This window comes from Saimiri boliviensis, chromosome 11, assembly GCF_048565385.1.
Source record: "Saimiri boliviensis isolate mSaiBol1 chromosome 11, mSaiBol1.pri, whole genome shotgun sequence".
Taxonomy (NCBI): domain Eukaryota; kingdom Metazoa; phylum Chordata; class Mammalia; order Primates; family Cebidae; genus Saimiri; species Saimiri boliviensis.
This window is the reverse complement of record NC_133459.1, coordinates 29,739,916-29,760,243: the sequence shown is the minus strand read 5'-3', so window position 1 is coordinate 29,760,243 and position 20,328 is coordinate 29,739,916. Positions and strand designations below refer to the sequence as shown.

The 20,328-nt window shown below is 45.0% G+C and overlaps 1 protein-coding gene across 15 annotated transcripts in view; it reads left to right on the top strand.

Annotated features, from left to right (window-relative positions):
- Window positions 1-10,956: 10,956 nt before the first annotated feature.
- PUM1 (pumilio RNA binding family member 1) overlaps window positions 10,957-20,328 on the top strand; it is a 145,304-nt gene continuing 135,932 nt past the window's right edge. For 14 of the 15 annotated variants that reach the window (XM_074380422.1, XM_074380421.1, XM_010348172.3 and 11 more), the window contains exons 1-2: window positions 10,957-11,052; window positions 16,510-16,883. In XM_074380422.1, coding sequence (XP_074236523.1) covers window positions 16,521-16,883 — 363 coding nt within the window. In that variant the 5' untranslated portion in view covers window positions 10,957-11,052; window positions 16,510-16,520. The remainder of the gene's footprint in view (window positions 11,053-16,509; window positions 16,884-20,328) is intronic. The other variant, XM_010348174.3, reaches the window with a different exon arrangement.

The window sequence follows — 20,328 nt, the reverse complement described above, 5'->3', positions numbered from 1 at the left end:
CTCAAACTCCCGACCTCAAGATGATCCACCCGCCTTGGCCTCTCAAAGGGCTGAGATTACAGGCATGCGCCATTTTGCCCAGCCAGCCCCATTATAGCATTTTTGTGACACAATCTTGGCTCAGTGCAACCTCCGCCTCCCAGGCTCAAGAGGTTCTCCTGTCTCAGCCTCCCGAGTAGCTGGGATTACAAGCACATGCCACTGTGCCTGACTAACTTGTATTTTCAGTAGAGATGGGGGTTTTCACCATGTTGGCAAGGCTGGTCTCGAACTCTTGACCTCAGATGATCGACCTGCCTCAGCCTCCCAAAGTGTGAATTACTCTTAAGGCTTTTTCCTGCTATATTTTATATTTCCTGTACTTTGTTTTTGTTCATTTTTGGGGGTAAGGGTATAGAGAGGAGGAGGATGTTTATTCAAAGCATCTTAAGGTTCAGCACTGACAGAGGCAATACCCATCTCACCCTCAGTTTGTTTCGGGTCCCCTGACAATTGAGTTTCCATAATCTGGTCAGCTCAGAAACATCATCATGTGTGGTATATTCACAAATGCAGACAAAGGAAATTCTAGAAAGCCAGGGGTGAAAAAAATCTCTCCTTTCTCAGACAGTTCTGTGAAGTCTATGTGGGCTAAGGGGAGAAGAACAGAAGTTTCTCTGGGCCTTGGCATCTTGGGATCAATTCTCTTATTTTCTTTCTTTCTTTTTTTTCTTTTTCTTTTTTTTTTTTTTTTGAGATGGAGTTTCGCTCTTGTTACCCAGGCTGGAGTGCAATGGCGCGATCTCGGCTCACCGAAACCTCCGTCTCCTGGGTTCAGGCAATTCTCCTGCCTCAGCCTCCTGAGTAGCTGGGATTACAGGTATGTGCCACCACGCCCAGCTAGTTTTTTGTATTTTTAGTAGAGACGGGGTTTCACCATGTTGACCAGGATGGTCTCGATCTCTCGACCTCGTGATCCACCCACCTCGGCCTCCCAAAGTGCTGGAGCCACCGCGCCTGGCGTTTTTTTTTTTTTTTTTTTTTTTTTTCTTTAATCAGAGTTTTGTTCTTGTTACCCAGGCTGGAGTGCAATGGCAGGATCTCGGCTCACCGCAACCTCCACCTCCTGGGTTCAAGCAATTCTCCTGCCTCAGCCTCCCGAGTAGCTGAGACTACAGGCTCTGCCACCATGCCCAGCTAATTTTTATATTTTTAGTAGAGACAGGGTTTTACCATGTTGACCAGGATGGTCTTGATCTCTTGACCTAGTGATCCATCCGACTCAGCCTCCCAAAGTGCTGGGATTATAGGCGTGAGCCACTGCGCCCGGTCCCCTTCTCTCATTTTCTAAAAACGGTTTCTCACACTAGGTTAAGGAGGTGATGGGGGAGGAGGTATCCTTCCCCTTCCCACCTCAGACAGTTCTAGGGAGATAGAGGTTTCACTACTTGGCCACTAGTCTCAAATAACTGGAAGGCTCCTTTTCCCTGAGGCCATGCAATGTTCTGGAACCACAGGCCCCTCTAGCCCTCCATGGGAGCACAAAAGGACAGGCCTTGGTGATATCACACCACTGCACTGCAGCCTGGGCGACAGAGTGAGATGCCATCTCTAAATGAATGAATGAATGAATGAATGAATGAATGAAAATAGCTGGGCGTGGTGGCTCATGCCTGTAATTCCAGCACTTTGGGAGGCCAAAGCTGGAAGATATCTTGAACCCAGGAGTTTAAAATCCAGCCTGGTCAACACAGTGAAACCTTTGCTCTATAAAATAAAAATTAAAAAATTAGGAAAGTGTGGTGGTGCATCTCTGTAGTCCCAGTTAATGGGGAGGTTGAGGCAGGAGGATCACTTGAACCCAGGAGATCAAGGGTGCAGTCAGCCATGATTGAGAGAGAGCCTATGTCAAAATAAAATAAAATGAAAAAAATCAAAATAGTCTGGGTATTGTGGTTCACAACACTTTGGGAAGCCAAGGTGGGCAGATCACCTGAGATCAGAAGTTGGAGACCAGCCTGGGCAACATAGTGGGACTCTGTCTCTGCAAAAAACTGAAAAACTAGCTAGGTGTGATGGTGCCTGCCCGTAGTCCCAGTTGCTCAGGAGGCTGAGGTGGGAGGATTGCTTGAGACTGGGAGGTTGAGGCTTCATGATAGTACCACTGCACTCCAGGCTAGGTGACAGTAAGATGCTAGCTCAAAAATAAGTAAATAAGCCGGGCGCGGTGGCTCAAGCCTGTAATCCCAGCACTTTGGGAGGCCGAGGCGGGTGGATCACGAGGTCAAGAGATCGAGACCATCCTGGTCAACATGGTGAAACCCCGTCTCTACTAAAAACACAAAAAATTAGCTGGGCATGGTGGCGCGTGCCTCTAATCACAGCTACTCGGGAGGCTGAGGCAAGAGAATTGCCTGAACCCAGGAGGCGGAGGTTGCGGTGAGCAGAGATCGCGAATTGCACTCCAGCCTGGGTAACAAGAGCGGAAACTCCGTCTCAAAAAAAAAAAAAAAAAAAAAGTAAATAAACAAATAAAGAAATAATGGGAGGCCGAGATGGGTGGATCACGAGGTCAGGAGATTGAGACCATTCTGGCTAAAACTGTGAAATCCTGTCTCTACTAAAAATACAAAAAATTGGCTAGGTGGGGTGGCTCACACCTGTAATCCCAGCACTTGGGAGACCAAGGCGGGCAGATCACCTGCGGTCAGGAGTTCAAGACCAGCCAACATGGAGGAACTTTGTCTCTACTAAAAATACAAAATTAGCTGGGCATGTGGTGCATGCCTGTAGTTCTAGCTACTTTGGGAGGCTGAAGCAGGAGAATCACTTGAACCCGGGAGGTGGAGGTTGTGGTGCACTGAGCTGAAATCTGTGCCATTGCACTCCAGCCTGGGCAACAAGATTGAAACTCTGTCTCAAACAAACAAACAAACAAACAGCCAGGTGTGGTTCCACATGCCCTTAGTCCTAGCTACTCAGGAGGTTGAGGCAGGAAAACCACTTGAACCCAAAATAAATTAAAAACTATCACTCTAGATCTCAAATAAGTCTCTGAAAAAAACAAAAAACAAACACCATTCACTCTCTTAATTAGCTACCTCTTAGGAAATACCTCAACTGGGAAAGTAATTCTAAATGTGGCCTTTACACCTCTCAGTTTCTTTTCTTTCACAAATCCTGGCTCAGTAATTCTTCGTTACCTTGTTGCCTTTCCAATAATATCAAGCAGAGATTTTAAAAATATTTTTCCAGTTTCAGGGTTGGTCAGGATTACACAGTTACCAGTACTTCCAAATTCTTCTTTACTCCTAGGTTCCCAGGGGAAAAGCACTCTAATAGTTATAACTTGCTAAGAAACAAAATGACAGTGGAAATGCAGAGTGTAACAATTACCTAAGCACCAAAACAATGAACTGAAGCCAAGGAAGATTCTACAAATAGAAAAACACAAGTGCAACATAGTTGAAAAAGCAACTCAAAGGCTGATAACAAAATATCCACTTCCCCTAAAAATAAAAATCCTTCCTGAAAATTGAGGGATGTAAACTTTACTTGAGAATGCTTTACATTCCGTTTACAGATATCAGATGATAGTAAGGTGCTAACCAAATACAGGTGGTTGTAAGAGAATGAAAATCTGTGGAATTGTATCACAGTTGTCTATTGTGGACTTTGTTTTCAGTTGTCAGCAGGGCCAGGCTGGCTGATTCACACCACTAAGCCTCAGACCTTACCTTAAGAACCACTACTCACTGAAGATGTGGCATTCAAAATTCCTGAACCCAGGCTTTCTAGAATGACCTTCACTAAAAGTTGCTATTTTGAGATTTCTGTAGGTCTTTCTCTGATTAGGTTACAATGGAATAGATTAGGTTTTCCTGATTAGATTAAAAATACCCTTCTCAAATCCATCTTAATCTTCTCCCCGGGTCAGCTTGATCAGATTTTTAGGTTTCACAAACTCCCAGTGTTTGATAATATTACCTATTATGTAGCTGCTTAACCAGATGAATTGAGAAGATTCCCAAGTTTTAGGCATAATTTCCACATTGTCTTGATCAGACAACACTCAGCAAACAGCCTTAAACAATGTTTGGATAAATACGAATCCATTTCCTTTACCTCTTCAAGCTTTGGTTTTCTCATCTTTGAAAAAACTAGTTTTTAATTTTTTTAATTATTATTTTTTTTAGAGACAGAATCTCACTCTGTTGCCCAGGCTGGCCAGCAGTGGTGTCATTATGGCTCCCTGGATCCTTGACCTCCAGAGCCTAAGCCATTGAGAGTGGGGAGGCAGACAAACGCCCAGGCAGATAGGGGTGAGTCCCCGGTGAAACCCTACCTCCAAGCTGAAGACAGTTGAAAGTCTGAAGATCAAGCTACAAGTTAAATCCTCGAACTGAATTGGAACTTGTCTTCCTGTTTGGTAAACTTTCCTCTGGGCCCCACCCTTCACCCTACCTACCCTTTCCTAACTGGTTTTTCTGCACTGTCCTGCCCATCTTTGAGTGGTGTCTTTGCTCACAAACAAATCAGCACACACTCTCTATTCTGAGTCCAAAGTGGGCCCCAGACCCAGCCACCTGGGGGACTTTCCGGCTTTCAGGTAAGGTAGGGGAACCACCCCTCGGATCCCCTCTTTGTTGAGAGCTTTCCTTTTGCTTAATAAATTCTATTCCACTCACTCTCCAGTGTCTCCATGCCTAATTTTTCCTGCTTCTAAGACAAGAACTGAGATCTAGCTGAGTTAAGGAGTAGAAAGACTGCCATGCCACCCTCTCATCTCAGCCTTCTGAGTAGCTGAGACCACAGGTGTGCAGCACCATATCTGGCTAATTTTTTTTTTTTTTTTTTTTTTTTTTTTTTTTGAGTTGGAGTTTCGCTCTTGTTACCCAGGCTGGAGTGCAATGGCGCGATCTCGGCTCACCGCAACCTCCGCCTCCTGGGTTCAGGCAATTCTCCTGCCTCAGCCTCCTGAGTAGCTGGGATTATAGGCACGCGCCACCATGCCCAGCTAATTTTTTGTGTTTTTAGTAGAGATGGGGTTTCACCATGTTGACCAGGTTGGTCTCGATCTCTTGACCTTGTGATCCACCCGCCTCGGCCTCCCAAAGTGCTGGGATTACAGGCTTGAGCCACCTCGCCCGGCTTTTTTTTTTTTTTTTTTTTTTGAGACAGAGTCTGCTCTGTTGCCAGGCACCCGGCTGGAGTGCAGTGACGAAATCTCAGCTCACCGCAACCTCCGCCTCCCGGGTTCAAGCAATTCTCCTGCCTCAGTCTCCTGAGTAGCTGGGACTACAGGCATGCACCACCACGCCCAGCTAATTTTTGTATTTTTAGTAGAGATGAGATTTCACCATGTTGGCCAGGATGGTCTCAATCTCTTGATCTCGTGATCCACCCACCTCAGCCTCCCAAAGTGCTTGATTACAGGTGTGAGCCACCGCGCCTGGCCAATTTTTTTAGTTTTTAAAATTTTTTGGCCAGGTGTGGTGGGTCACACCTATAATCCCAGCACTTTGGGAGGCTGAGGCGGGAGGCTCACCTGAGGTCGGGAGTTTGAGACCAGCCTGGCCAGCATGGTGAAACCCTGTCTCTACCAAAAATACAAAAATTAGTCGGGTGTGGTGGTAGGCAACTGTAATCCCAGCTACTCTGGAAGCTGAGGCAGAAGAATGGCTTGAATCCAGGACGTGGAGGTTGCAGTGAGCCGAGATCACACCACTGCCCTCCAGCTCCAACAGTGTGAGACTCGTTATGTTGCCCAAGCTGGTCTTGAACTCCTGGGCTCAAGCAATTGGAGATAATAGGCCATAAGCCATCATGGCCAGATAATTTTCTCATGGGAAATAGGAATAATAATTTTGCCCATGTCATAGATATTTTGGGAGTTTTAAATGAGATAATGATTATAAAAGACAGAGTTTTACTCCATCACGCAGGCTGGAGTGCAGTGGTGTACTCTCTGCTCACTGCAACCTCTGCTTCCCAGGTTCAAGCAATTCTCCTGCCTCAGCCTTCTGAGTAGCTGGAATTACAGGCACACACCACCTGCCTGGCTAATATGGCAAAACCCTGCCTCTACTAAAAATACAAAAATTAGCCAGGTGTGGTAGTGCAGGTCTGTAATCCCAGCTACTAGGGAGGCTGAGGCGGGAGTATTGCTTGAATCCAGGGGGTAGAAGTTGCCGTGAGCTGAGATCATGCTGCTGCACTCTGGCCTAGGTGATGGAGCAAGACTCTGGCTCAAAAAACAAAACAAAACAAAACAAAACAAAAACAAAAACAAAAACAAAAAAATAAAAAAACCTAGAGTTAGTCATGGATCTCGGAATGAAATCATGATGCACAGTACATGTGGTAAGGTTCTGAAAACTGAAAACTTTGTAACTTTCTCACATGTGTGTTCATTTGCTCAATGTCCTCCTGCAGGTTTTCCTATTCCGGTTACCCAGCACTTTGCAATGTCCTGACCTCATAGGGCTAAACGCTTTATAAGCTTTATTTCATTTAGTGCTGTTTTATATTTTTGTGTTTTTGTGTTTTTTGTTTTTTTTTTTGAGACGGAGTTTCACTCTTGTTACCCAGGCTGGAGTGCAATGGCACGATCTCGGCTCACCGCAACCTCCGCCTCCTGGGTTCAGGCAATTCTTCTGCCTCAGCTTCCTGAGTAGTTGGGATTACAGGCACCTGCCACCATGCCTGGCTAATTTTGTATTTTTAGCAGAGATGGGGTTTCACCATGTTGGCCAGGCTGGTCTCGAACTCCTGACCTCAGGTGATCTGCTTGCCTTGGCCTCCCAAAGTGCTGGGATTACTGTAATTCCAGCACTTGGGTGGCCAAGGCAGTAGGATTGCTTGAGCCCAAGAGTTCAAGACCAGCCTGAGCAACATGGCAAAACCTCTTCTCTATTTTTTTTTTAAATTAATAATTCTGTATCAGATATATATTTTTATTTCTTGAGAGGGAGTCTGGCCCAGGTTGGTCTTGAACTCCTGGGCTCAAGAGATCTTATATCTTCAGCTTCCAGAATAACTGGGATTACTGATGTGAGTCACTGCACCTGGCTGTATTAGACATTATCGTGAGTTAGTTAATTTAACCATTGTAACCTGTGAGAAGCATATAGCTATCCTCACTTAACAGATGAGGAAGCTGGTCTCATATTCCCAAGGTCACACAGCTAGAAAATAACAGAGCTCAAATCTTTAACTTCCAACTCATTCAGAGATTAAACTCTCTCTCTTCTACATCTGGAAATCCTGTCTTTACTAAAAAAAGGAAAACTAGCTGGGCATGGTGGCATGCCTTTAATCCCAGCTACTTGGGAGGCTGAGGCAGAAGAATCACTTGAACCCAGGAGGCAGAGGTTGTAGTGAGCCGAGATCGTGCCACCGTACTCCAGCCTGGGCAAGTGAGACTTCATCTCAAAAATAAATAAATAAATAAAAATAAAGATAATACATGCTTGAACAATGTAAACAACGTGAGTACCAATTTTCTCATACACTTGTAGAAACACTATGTTAATAATCATTTTAATTTTGGCCAGTGTGTTTAATAAATGAAAATATCATACTTCGAAGTTACATTTTTTATTATTTTTTCTCATATTTTATAGCTTTGAAATATATTTCATATACCATAAAACTCACTAATTTGTCAGCCTGAGCCACACAGGGAGACCTCATCTCTTAAAAAAAAAAAAAATTAGCTGAGCCTGGTGGTGCATGACACAAGTCTCAGCTTCTTGGGAGGCCAAGGTGAGAGCACTGCTTGGGCCCTGGAGATCAAGCCTACAGTGGGCAGTGGTTACAGGACTGTACTCTAACCTGGGTGACAGAGTGAGACCCTGTCTCAAAAAACAAAAACAGGCCGGGCGCGGTGGCTCAAGCCTGTAATCCCAGCACTTTGGGAGGCCGAGGCGGGTGGATTACAAGGTCAAGAGATCGAGACCATCCTGGTCAACATGGTGAAACCCCATCTCTACTAAAAATACTGAAAATTAGCTGGGCATGGTGGCGTGTGCCTGTAATCCCAGCTACTCAGGAGGCTGAGGCAGGAGAATTGCCTGAACCCAGGAGGCGGAGGTTGCGGTGAGCCGAGATCGCACCAGCCTGGGCAACAAGAGCGAAACTCCGTCTCAAAAAAAAAAAAACAAACACAAAAAAAAAAACAAACACAAACACAAAAACAAAAACAAAAAACAAATTCACTGTTTAATTTTTTTTTTTGAGATGGAGTCTTGCTCTGTCAGCCAAGCTGAAATGCAGTGGCGCGATCTCCGCTCTCTGCAACCTCCGCCTCCCGGGTTCGAGCAATTCTTCTGCCTCAGCCTACAGAGTAGCTGGGATTATAGATGGCTAATTTTTGTATTTTTAGTAGATGGTTTTACCATCTTTGCCAGGCTGGTCTTGAACTATTACTGACCTTGTGATCCACCTGTCTCTACCTCCCAAAGTGTTGGGATTACAGGCGTGAGCCACAGTGCCTGACAAATTCACTCATTTAATGTGTAAAGTGTCCAGTTTGGTTTATGGTATACTCAGAGTTTTGCGACCATCTTCACAGTCTAATTTTTTTTTTTTTTTTTTTTTTTTTTTTTTTTTTTTTTGAGGGAGTTTTGCTCTTGTCGCCCAGGCTGGAGTGCAATGGCATGATCTCAGCTCCCCACAACATCTGCCTCCCAGATTCAAGCGATTCTCCTGCCTCAGCCTCCCGAGTAGCTGGGATTATAGGCACCTGTCACCATGCCCGGCTAATTTTGTATTTTTAGTAGAGATGGGGTTTCTTCCTATTGGTCAGGCTGGTCTCAAACTCCCGACCTTAGGTGATCTGCCCGGCTGGGCTCCCAAAGTGCTGGGATTACAGGCCTGAGCCACCATGCCTGGCCACAGTCTAATTTTAAAACGTTTTCAACACTTCAAAAAGAGACCCCATACCCATTATCAGTACCTTCCTATTTCTGCTCTTTCATCCTTCAACCCCAGGCTACATTTTTTTTTTTTTTTTGAGACAGTCTGCTCTGTCGTGCAGGCTGGAGTGCAGTGGCATAATCTAGGCTCACTGAAACCTTTGCCTCCTGGGTTCAAGCGATTTTCCTGCCTCAGCTTCCTGAGTAGCTGGGATTATAGGCGCCCTCCACCAGGTTCGGCTAATTTTTGTAATTTTAATAGAGACAGGGTTTCACCATGTTATTCAGGCTGGTCTAGAACTCCTGACCAGCACCCGGCCCACTCCATGCTACTTTTTTTTTTTTTTTTTTTTTTTTTTTTTTGAGATGGAATGTCGCTCTCTCGCCCAGGCCAGATTGCAATGGTGCGATCTCGGCTCACTGCAATCTCCGTCTCCCGGGATCAAACGATTCTCCTGCCTCAGCCTCCCTAGTAGTTGAGATTACAGGCGCCTGCCACCAAGTCCTGCCAATTTTTGTATTTTTAGTAGAGATGGGGTTTCACCATGGTGGCCAGGCTGGTCTCCAACTCCTGACCTCGTGATTTGCCCGCCTCTGCCTCCCAAAGTGCTGGGATTACAGGTGTGAGCCACTGCACCAGGACCCTGATGGGAGAAATTTTGTTTATCATGATGATCAACCATTTGCTTACCATGTGTATTGCAAATAATTTTTAGCCATTTGTTCTACTTTGTTGATGGTATCTCTTCCTGGTACAGATGTTTACGTATGTATGCATATATATGTATACATATGCGTATATATATATGAGACGGAGTCTTGCCCTGTCGCCTAAGCTATCGCAATGGTGCCATCTCGGCTCACTGCAACCTCTGCCTCCTGGGTCCAAGAGAGTCTTCCGCCTCAGCCTCCTAAGTAGCTGGGGATTACAGACGCACACTACCATGCCCAGCATTTTGTATTTTTAGTAGAGACAGGGTTTCACCATGTTGGTCAGGCTGGTCTCAAACTCCGGATCTCGTGATCCTCTCGCCTCGGCCTCCCAAAGTGATTTGATTACAGGTGTGAGCCACTCACTCCCCCAGATGTTTATATTTCTTTCGATCTTTTATGATTTTTTGATTTTGACTAATGAGTATAAACCTTCCCCTCCTCCAATTATAAACCTTCCCCCCATATCTTCTTCTGGTGTTTCATAGCATTGCGATTTGTCTGTTTTCGATCTATTTTGAGTCTAGTTTGAGATAGTGTATCGTCACAAATACGAGTGATTTGAAAAGTTACCTTCATTAAGTGGCCACATTCCCACTGATATTCGAAAGTGGATAGAATAACAGCTGACGTTAAAATAAAGTGCTTACAAGCAGGGCAGCTTCGTGTTCTTAATTGAATGTTGTGCTGTTGCCATCTTGAAATTCGTAATAATATTTGAATAAGGAACCCCGCATTTTTCATTTATGTTGTGGGACTGCTTACCAGGCCCACGCACTGTACTAAGCACTTGACATACATTATTCCACTTAATCCTCCAGGCCATTCTGTTAAGTGGGGGTTATTTTCTTCTTTGTTTTACAAATGTGGAAATGGAGGCAGGTCGATTTAAATAAGGCTACCGAGCTAGAAAGCTGCAGTGAGGGGTTTGAACCCTGCACCTCCAGGGCCAGAGCCGTGCCGGTGGCGGCTCGCGAAGCCTGCAGGCTGCAGCGCTCCGGGGCGAGCTTGCGAGGGCGCGGCGGGCGCGGGGAGCTCATTCGAGACTCGATCGAGCGTCACAGACGCCACCCCGGGTGCCCAGCTCCGGGCCGCGTTCTCCCAGGTGCGGGCCGGCGGATCTCAGCTTTCGGCCCCGACGGCGCGCGCCCGCCTAGCGGGCGGGCACTCGCGCGCAGCGGTTGTGTTGCCTGCGAGTTTCCCGAGTTCACACAGGCCCTGGGTTGGCATGGCAACCAGGCAACCTGTTCCAGAGCCGCCAGCCTTCTCCGCACATGCCGCTGCCACCGCCGGGGCCGGGGCCGGAGCCTATCCCAGGATGCACCGCGCCAGCCCAGTCCCCAGTGGGCCGCCATGTTGTTGGAGTGAAAGGTAAGGGGGAGCGAGAGCGCCGGAGAGAGAAGATCGGGGGGCTGAAATCCATCTTCATCCTACCGCTCCGCCCGTGAGTATCCGCACCCCACCGGCCCCAAATGCTGCTCCGGACCCCTAGCGAGCAGATTGGCTCTTTGTATTGGTGTTTGAGAGCGGTTGTGGGGGTGAGAAGGGCTTTGGAAAAGCCGCCGGGGCCCTGGCTGAGGCTTCTCACTCGCTGTTCCTCGTACATGTTTTGGAGTCAGCAGCAAGGCCCCTATTGTTATCAAAGGAGGGAGGGGGTGGGGAGCGGGGTCGAAGCGAGGAAAATGCAGGGGGTTTAGGCCCGAGCCCAGGGCGTAGACGTGCCTCTACATTTTTGCCCGGCCCTGTTGGGAACCACCGAAGATTGATGTTTCCATTCGGGTTGCTGTTTTTGATGGGTTTGCGAAGCCCGGAGTCTTCTGTGTGGCCATGAAGTGTAATTCTGTACCACCCCGATTTCTTCGACTTCTTGAGCTTCCATGGCAGCGCCGGAGGAGGAGGAACAATAAAGCGCTTTAGAAGCAGCCGTGGCCCTTGTCCACAGGCGAGATTCACGGTGGGGGAACTTTGCGAGCCTTAAATATGGAGAAGTGGCGATCAGGAAGTTTCAGAATGCTTTTTAGGCTCCTGGGTGCTGTGGCCTTTTGTTTCCGTGTGAGCTTGTGTTTTTGGTGGGTTCTTCCTCTTTGAGCGTCCCCGTGTTAGTGTCTCTCTTGACTCAAAGAGGGGTTCACCCCTTGCTAGTAGGAAAATCCAGGTACACAATACTAGATAGTTTTAGTCCTCACAAACGTGCTTGGTAAACATAGGTCATTTGTTCTGCTTGTCAGTATCATTCCCACGTCAAGTGAGAAATACACTCCTGTAACTTTTCCCTCCTGTAGCCCCCTCCCCCGAAAAAACAAAGCCAGAAACCCATACAGCATTACCAGAGAAGGTTTTATCTTCCTGTAACTTCAAGGTCTGTTGCCTTTTATTGTTCAGTTAAGAAAATACTGTTCTCAGCCCTCGATATCATTTTGCTAAATTCCTGTTATTACTGGGATTAATTAAGAATAAGATTTTATGAAGCTTTTCCTGGGTTCTGTTTTAAAGTCAATTAACTTCCGAAACAATAGGCTTAGCATTTTGTTTGTTTTTTGAAAGCACTTAAAAACTTACCAAGACAGGCCCACCCCCAAGAAATGTGGCTTCCAATACAGTTTTCGTAAGCAAAATAAACATTTTGACCCATTGCTAATTTTAACTTTATAAAACACTCAGAGACTGTTGATTCTTTATCGGGGCTCTTTGGAAACGCTCTCCGGATTCTGAACTTTGAGTTAGTGTTTTGCTTTAGCCACAATTGAATTCATTTTGTTCAAGGCCACAACGTTTTGAAGTTGGAATTTGTTTAGTTTGGGTTTGAGATGAACTGCTTTAAAATAAATTTATGACCGCAGAATGTTTGTTTAGTGTGGTAAAAATAAACACCTTTTAAACCACTAAGCATTTTAGTAAAAGGTGAGCCGTGGAAGTAGATTAAACCGTGTTCCTTTTAATTCAACTCTATGAGTGATATTTTAAAAAACTTTGTCAACATTTGAAAGCTGTGAAAGAGTAGCTAGTTGCTTAAAGTACTTATTATTATTATTTTTTAAAGTACTTATTTTTATAAGGTGTCATTTGTAAAAAAATCACATTTTAAATGCTACACATAAGTGTAGTGAGCTTTGAGAGTTCCATAGAAGGTAGCAGCAACTTAAGTATTTTCTGATATTTAGGATATGAGTTTTTAATTTTTTGCACTGTATTTGCCAAAATACTACAAAACTACCCAAGACACATGCTAATTGCTTAGGTATTTGCTAACTTTGAAACTTCTTCTGCCACGTTTTCTCTGGTTTGAGAAACTGCCTTGCCTCTTTAGGTAAAGCAGGAAGTCTTAGGGCATACAGATAGCTTTACAAAAGCCAATTGTTTTGTTTGAACATTTTTTTTTTTTTTTTTTTTTTTTTTTTTTTTTTTTTTTTTTTTTTTTGAGACGGAGTTTCGCTCTTGTTACCCAGGCTGGAGTGCAATGGCGCGATCTCGGCTCACCGCAACCTCCGCCTCCTGGGCTCAGGCAATTCTCCTGCCTCAGCCTCCTGAGTAGCTGGGATTACAGGCACGTGCCACCATGCCCAGCTAATTTTTTTGTATTTTTAGTAGAGACGGGGTTTCACCATGTTGACCAGGATGGTCTCGATCTCTCGACCTTGTGATCCACCCGCCTCGGCCTCCCAAAGTGCTGGGATTACAGGCTTGAGCCACCGCGCCCGGCCTTGTTTGAACATTTTTATAGCAGTCTTTCCTTCCCCCCATTCCTTTTAGAAAGAAGTTGTGTTTAGTGTACTTCAGTGATAAACTTTACTTTTATGTGGATATTCTTCCCTGGATAACTATTTTCTCTTTTTTCTTTTTTTCTAAAGATGGGGTTTCACCATGATGGCCAGGCTGGTCTTGAACTCCAGACCTCAGGTGATCCACCCACCTCGGCATCCCAAAGTGCTAGGATTACAGGCGGCGCCTGGCTATTTTTTCTTTTTCAAAATTTTATTTGTGTAATTTGCGAAGTACAAGTGTAATTTTGTACATGGGTATATTGCGTAGTGGTGAAGTCGGGGCTTTTTTTGTGTTCATCACTGGAATAACATACATTGTCCTCCTTAGGTAATTTCTCATTATCCTTTCACCCTTCTAGATAACTATTTTGACAAGGCTTTTCACAAAAGATTGCATTTGCTGTTTGAGGAATTCTGTTAGGGACTAGAGTTCCATTGCCTCAACTAGTGGTAACTAAATTCTGAAAGTCTTAACAATGAATTTAAATTTACCAAAAACCTTTATATTAAGCTTATTTTGATTAAGAAAGAAAACCCAAACCCACATTGGGAGTCATAGAGGAAGGATTTCTTTCATTTTCTAGGTGAAGAAACAGGTTGTTGGTTTAGTGGCAGAAATTGGGTTTTGGAACTCTTGGCCTATTCTGGAACAAAGAGTGTTAGATTGAGATTTCCCTTTAGAACAAAATGGGACTGTCTAGTATTGGTACTAAATACCAAAAATACTAAAAAACCAAGCAGGAAGGCATTAGGCTCGTTTACACTTTCGAAAGACCAGTGGTGAAACAGGGCCATGACTTTTTAGTTTTGGTACTTGAGCGTGGATTAGTGTCTAGGTTAGACTACTCCAGTCCCTGCTAAGGTTCTGATGGACTGGAATTCTTTTTTTTTTGAGACCGAGTTTCGCTCTTGTTACCCAGGCTGGAGTGCAATGGCACGATCTCGGCTCACTGCAACCTCCGCCTCCTGGGTTCAGGCAATTCTCCTGTCTCAGCCTCCGGAGTAGCTGGGATTATAGGCACGCACCACCATGCCCAGCTAATTTTTTGCACCTTTAGTAGAGACGGGGTTTCACCATGTTGACCAGGATGGTCTCGATCTCTTGACCTCGTGATCCACCCGCCTCGGCCTCCCAAAGTGCTGGGATTACAGGCTTGAGCCACTGCGCCTGGCTGGACTGGAATTCTTAACCTAGAGTAGGCATTTCCAAATTAGGCTTTAAACAAATTACAAATTCCATTGTGTCTTATTCTGGCTTCAAAACATGAATTTAGTTGTGAAAAGCAAATGCTGCTTTATCAGAAGGTTTATTTATTCAACAGAAGAGATTTCTTTTTTTTTTTTTTGATTATTTTTATTGTAGGGATAGTAGATTTCATATAAATTTATTTTTGAAGTATCACAGCAGGGCGTGGAGGAGAGAGAAGGCGTTTGTAGCAGTAGCCTGTTAGACCCATGGCTTTGAAATTAGATTGGTAGCTGTGGACAGGTGTGTCCTAATTGGTAACTGATTTGTTTACTTTGTAGCTTTTTTTTTTTTTTTTAGGTAGAGTCTTGCTCTGCACCCAGATTGGAGTGCAGTGGTGTGATCTTGGCTCACTACAGCCTCCACCTCCCGGGTTTAAGAGATTCATCGCCGGGCGTGGTGGCTCAAGCCTGTAATCCCAGCACTTTGGGAGGCTGAGGCGGGTGGATCACAAGGTCGAGAGATCGAGACCAACCTGGTCAACATGATGAAACCCCGTCTCTACTAAAAATACAAAAAATTAGCTGGGCATGGTGGCGCGTGCCTATAATCCCAGCTACTCAGGAGGCTGAGGCAGGAGAATTGCCTGAACCCAGGAGGCGGAGGTTGCGGTGAGCTGAGATCGCGCCATTGCACTCCAGCCTGGGTAACAAGAGTGAAACTCCGTCTCAAAAAAAAAAAAAAAAAAAAAAAGAGATTCATCTGCGTTAGCCTCCGGAGTAGCTGGGGCTACAGGCATGTGCCACTATGCCTGGCCTAATTTTTGTATTTTTAGTAGAGACGGGGATTCCCTATATTGGCCAGGCTGGTCTCGAACTCCTGACCTCATGATCCGCCTACCTCAGGCCTCCCAAAGTGCTGGCATTACAGGCGTGAACAACCATGCCTCGCCACTTTCTAGCTTTTTTTTTTTTAAAGTACTCACAGCTGGCAAGTGATCTATCTTAAGTACAGATGTAGTTTTTGATTTTAAGGAACTTAAATAGTAGTGTTTCATAGTAACAGTTCAGGGATTCTTTGTTGGTCTTCCAGAGGATACAAATGAGAGACATTGTTGAGTTACTCCTGCAAGGGATTAGTGGAAAGAAATAGGCTTGGGGACAGAACAGATTAGGGTTTGAATTCTTTCTCTGCCACTTGCCAGTTGAATGGCCTTGGACACAACGTTTTTCTGTACCTTAGTGTTTTCATTTTTTTTCTTGAGACAGAGTTGGTCAGGCTGGTCTCAAACTCCTGTCATGATCCTTTGCTTTGGCCTCCAGAAGTGCTGGGATTACAGGTGTGAGCCACTGTACCCGGCCAAAGTTGTGATATTTTAAAAAAGTTTGGGGCTGGGCACGGTGGCTCACACCTGTAATCCCAGCACTTTGGGAGGTTGAGGCAGGCAGATCACCTAAGGTCAGGAGTTTGAGACCAACCTGGCCAACATCATGAAACCCTGTCTCTACTAAAAATACAAAAGTTAGCTGGGCATGGTGGTGCATGCCTGTAATCCCAGCTACTCAGGGGGCTGAGGCAGGAGAATTGCTCAAACCTGGGAGTCAGAGGTTGTGGTGAGGCAAGATTGTGCCACTGCACTTCAGCCTGGGCAACAGAGCTAGACTCCGTCTCAAGAAGAAAAAGCTTTTGTTCATTTAACAACTGTCAGTTGGTTTGAGATATAAATAAGTTTGGTAGATTGATAGAAGTATAATTCTATATTGCTACATGTTGTTAACAAAATAAACTTTTTGAAGTTATATTATTGAGTTCTGATCTCAATACCTTGTCAAGAGTGCATGCCACCAACAACATTTATTTATTGCAAATGACTTGGGGTTCATGTTTTTATCTTAGTGTATTTTATGTTTCAAAAGATGTAAATATTAAATATTTGTAACCTGTTTGTCTTTAGGTGTTGGTGGAATGAGCGTTGCATGTGTCTTGAAGAGAAAAGCAGTGCTTTGGCAGGACTCTTTCAGCCCCCACCTGAAACATCACCCTCAAGAACCAGCTAATCCCAACATGCCTGTTGTTTTGACATCTGGAACAGGGTCGCAAGCGCAGCCACAACCAGCTGCAAATCAGGCTCTTGCAGCTGGGACTCACTCCAGCCCTGTCCCAGGATCCATAGGAGTTGCAGGCCGTTCCCAGGACGACGCTATGGTGGACTACTTCTTTCAGAGGCAGCATGGTGAGCAGCTTGGGGGAGGAGGAAGTGGAGGAGGCGGCTATAATAATAGCAAACATCGATGGCCTACTGGGGATAACATTCATGCAGAACATCAGGTAAAAAAAGTTCACTATTTCAGCTTTGACATTCTTTATAATTACTGTCCACTTAAGATGTCTGCTTTCAATGAATGTCTTTACAAACTTAAATTGCTAACTTCACTTGGTCCAAACAGTTACTTGTTTTAAAGTTTGATGTTTGTAATACTATCACTGGGTCATTTATCATTCTGGTGGTAAATAGTAAATAGCCAATTCATTCATTCATTTTTTTGAGATGGAGTCTCACTCTGTCACCCAAGCTGGAGTGTAGTGGCTCAATCTCAGCTCACTGTAACCTCCACTTCCCAGCTTCAAGTTATTCTCCTGCCTCAGCCTCCTGAGTAGCTGGTACTACTAAGGTGTGCACCACCAAGCCTGGCTAATTTTTTTTTTTTTTTTGAGACAGTCTCACTATTGTCACCCAGGCTGGAGTGCAGTGGCATGATTTCAGCTCACTGCAACCTTCACGTCCTGGGTTCAAGCGATTCTTCTGCCTCAGCCCCCTGAGTAGCTGGGACTACAGGCGTGTGCCACCATGCCTAGCTAATTTTTGTATTTTTAGTAGAGACAGGGTTTCACCATATTGGCCAGGCTGGTCTCAACTCCTGACCTCGTGAACTGCCTGCCTTGGCTTCCCAAAGTTCTGGGATTATAGGCGTGAGCCACTGCACCCAGCCAATTTTTGTATTTTTAGTAGAAACGAGGTTTCACCATGTTGGCCAGGCTGGCCTTGAACTCCTGACCTCAAGTGATCCACCCATCTCGGCCTCCCAAAGTGCTGGGATTACAGGTGTGAGCCACGGTGCCTGACCTCTACAATGCATTTTTCTTCTTCTTTTTTTTTTTTTTGAGGTACTTAGTTTGGTGTTGAATGAAGAATGCATTTTTAAGAACACTTTTTTTGGAACAAAGGATACTTTTTTTTTGTATTGACATAAGAACTGTTGGGTTGTTTATAGGACAGATACATACTTTTGAATCTTTTCCCTTGGGTGTGGGTGACTTGATTTTAAGATGTTGTAGTTAAAAAGTAGGGGGAAGTTGATAACATCAGTTGCTCAAGTGAAATTTATTTGAAATGGGACTGATACTGTGTCAGAGAGAAGTGGTTGTGGTTTTTAGGTTTTAACCATCTTTGTCCTCTTGTAAAATTGTTTAGTTTTTAATTTTAACGTATTTAGTCTTATTAATCTAAAATCATACCGAGAATCATAGCATATTTTACTCTGAAGAGAGGTTAGCCTTTTTCATGTTTCCTGACTTCTTGATAGAGACCAACCAGAAGATTACACTGTTTTGATCAGGGGATTCTTTGACATTGGGTATAGGTTGAATTTGCAGGGGTACATTTTCTATCACCCACCTGAGTACTAATGAGTGAGAACTGACATTTTTCATTAGGCCTCTAGTGCTTCTGTTTTACTTCAGAAAAAAAATCAGGTACAGGTATACGTGCATGCCTGAATTTATTATACTTCCTCTGATCTCCCCAAAAGTGAACCATATTTGTTTTTATTTTTTCTTTTTATGTTTTTGAGATGGAGTCTTGCTCTGTCTCCCAGGCTAGAGTACAGTGGTGTGATCACGGCTCACTGCAACCTCCCAACTCCCAGGTTCAAGTGATTCTCTTGCCTTAGCCTCCTGAGTAGCTGGGATCACAGGCATGCACCGTCACGCCTGGCTAATTTTTGAGTTTTTAGTAGAGCCAGGGTTTCGCCATGTTGTTCAGGCTGGTCTTGAACTGCTGACCTTGTGGTCTGCCTGCCTCGGCCTTCCAAAGTGCTGGGATTACAGGCGTGCGCTTGTAATTACCTGGCTTTTTTTTGGAGACAGAGTCTGACCCGTCTTACTCTGTTGCCCAGGCTGGAGTGCAGTGGTGTGATCTTAGCTCACTGCAGCCTCCACCTCCCAGGTTCCAGCAATTCTCCTGCCTCAGCCTCTCTGGTAGCTGGGATTACAGGTGCCTGCCACAATACCCAGATAATTTTTATATTTTTAGTAGAGAGGGGGTTTCATCATGTTGGTGAGGCTGGTCTCGAACTCCTGACCTCAAGTCATCCACCTACCTTGGCCCCCCAACATGTTGGGATTACAGGTGTGAGCCACTGTGCCCACTCTTGTTTCTTTTTTTTTTTGAGACAAGGTCTGGCTCTGTCATCCAGGTTGGAGTGCGGTGGTGTGATCTTGGCTCACTGCAACCTCTGCCTCCTGGTTCAAGCGATCCTCCCACCTCAGCTTCCTGAGTAGCTGGCACTACAGGCGTACACCACCACTCTTGGCTAATTTTTGTATTTTTTTTTTTGTAGAGATGGGGTTTACCATGTTGGCCAGGCTGATCTTGAACTCCTGGGCTCAAAGTGATCCACCCGCTTTGAACTGCCAGAGAACTGGGATTACAAATGTGAGCCACTGCACCTGGCCAGGTTCTTTACCATAGTAGAAATGAAGACAGACTTTGCGTTGTGGCTCATGCTTGTAGTCCCAGTATTTTGGGAGGTCGCGGTGGGTGGATCATGAGATCATGAGTTTGAGACCAGCCTGGAGAACACAGTGAAACACCATCTCTACTAAAAATACAAAAATTAGCTGGGCCTAGTGAGCGTGTGTAATCCTAGCTACTTGGGAGACTGAGGCAGGAGAATTGCTTGAAGCCGGGAGGTGGAGGTTGCAGTGAGCCGAGGTCGTGCTACTGCCCTCCAGCCTGGGTGACAGAGCCAGAATCCGTCTCAAAAAAAAAGAAACAGAGTCAAAATTTGTCTTCCTATTCCATAGAAATTTGAGCACATTGGTGACAGGTCTCTGTTTTACTGGCACAACCCTTAGTATCAATGGTGGGGGAATCTAAGAAGTATAAGGTATAGGAAACTCTGTGTGTGCACCTAGGGGACTTTGTTTTTTTTTATTTTGAGATAAGGTCTCACTCTGTTCCTCATGCTGGAGCACAGTAGTGTAGTCACGACTCACTGCAGCCTTGACTTCCCTGGTTTAGGTAATCCTCTCACCTCAGACTCCTGGGTAGTTGTGACTACAGGGATGCACTACCACATGTGGCTAAGTTTTTGTGTTTTTTGTAGAGACAGGGTTTCATCACATTGCCCTGGCTGGTCTTGATCTCCTGGGCTCAAACAATCCACCCTCCTCAGCCTCCCAAACTGCCGGGATTACAGGTGTGAGCCACGATGCCTAGCCATTTAGGGTACTTTGAGTCTTTACTATATACCTGCTAAGGTGCTGTGTTTGTTTCCTATTTGCTTGGAGTCTTGAAGGTGGGTGTCAAACTTTATTCTTGTCAATATTCTGATCCCTAGAATTTAGGATATAATAGAGCTTCAGAAGAGACTTACTGAATATGAGTTCCTCTTTTCTCTTTATTTTTAAAAAATTATTTATTTATTTATTTTTGCGACGGAGTCTCGCTGTGTCACCCAGGCCAGAGTGTAGTGGCGCGATCTCGGCTCAA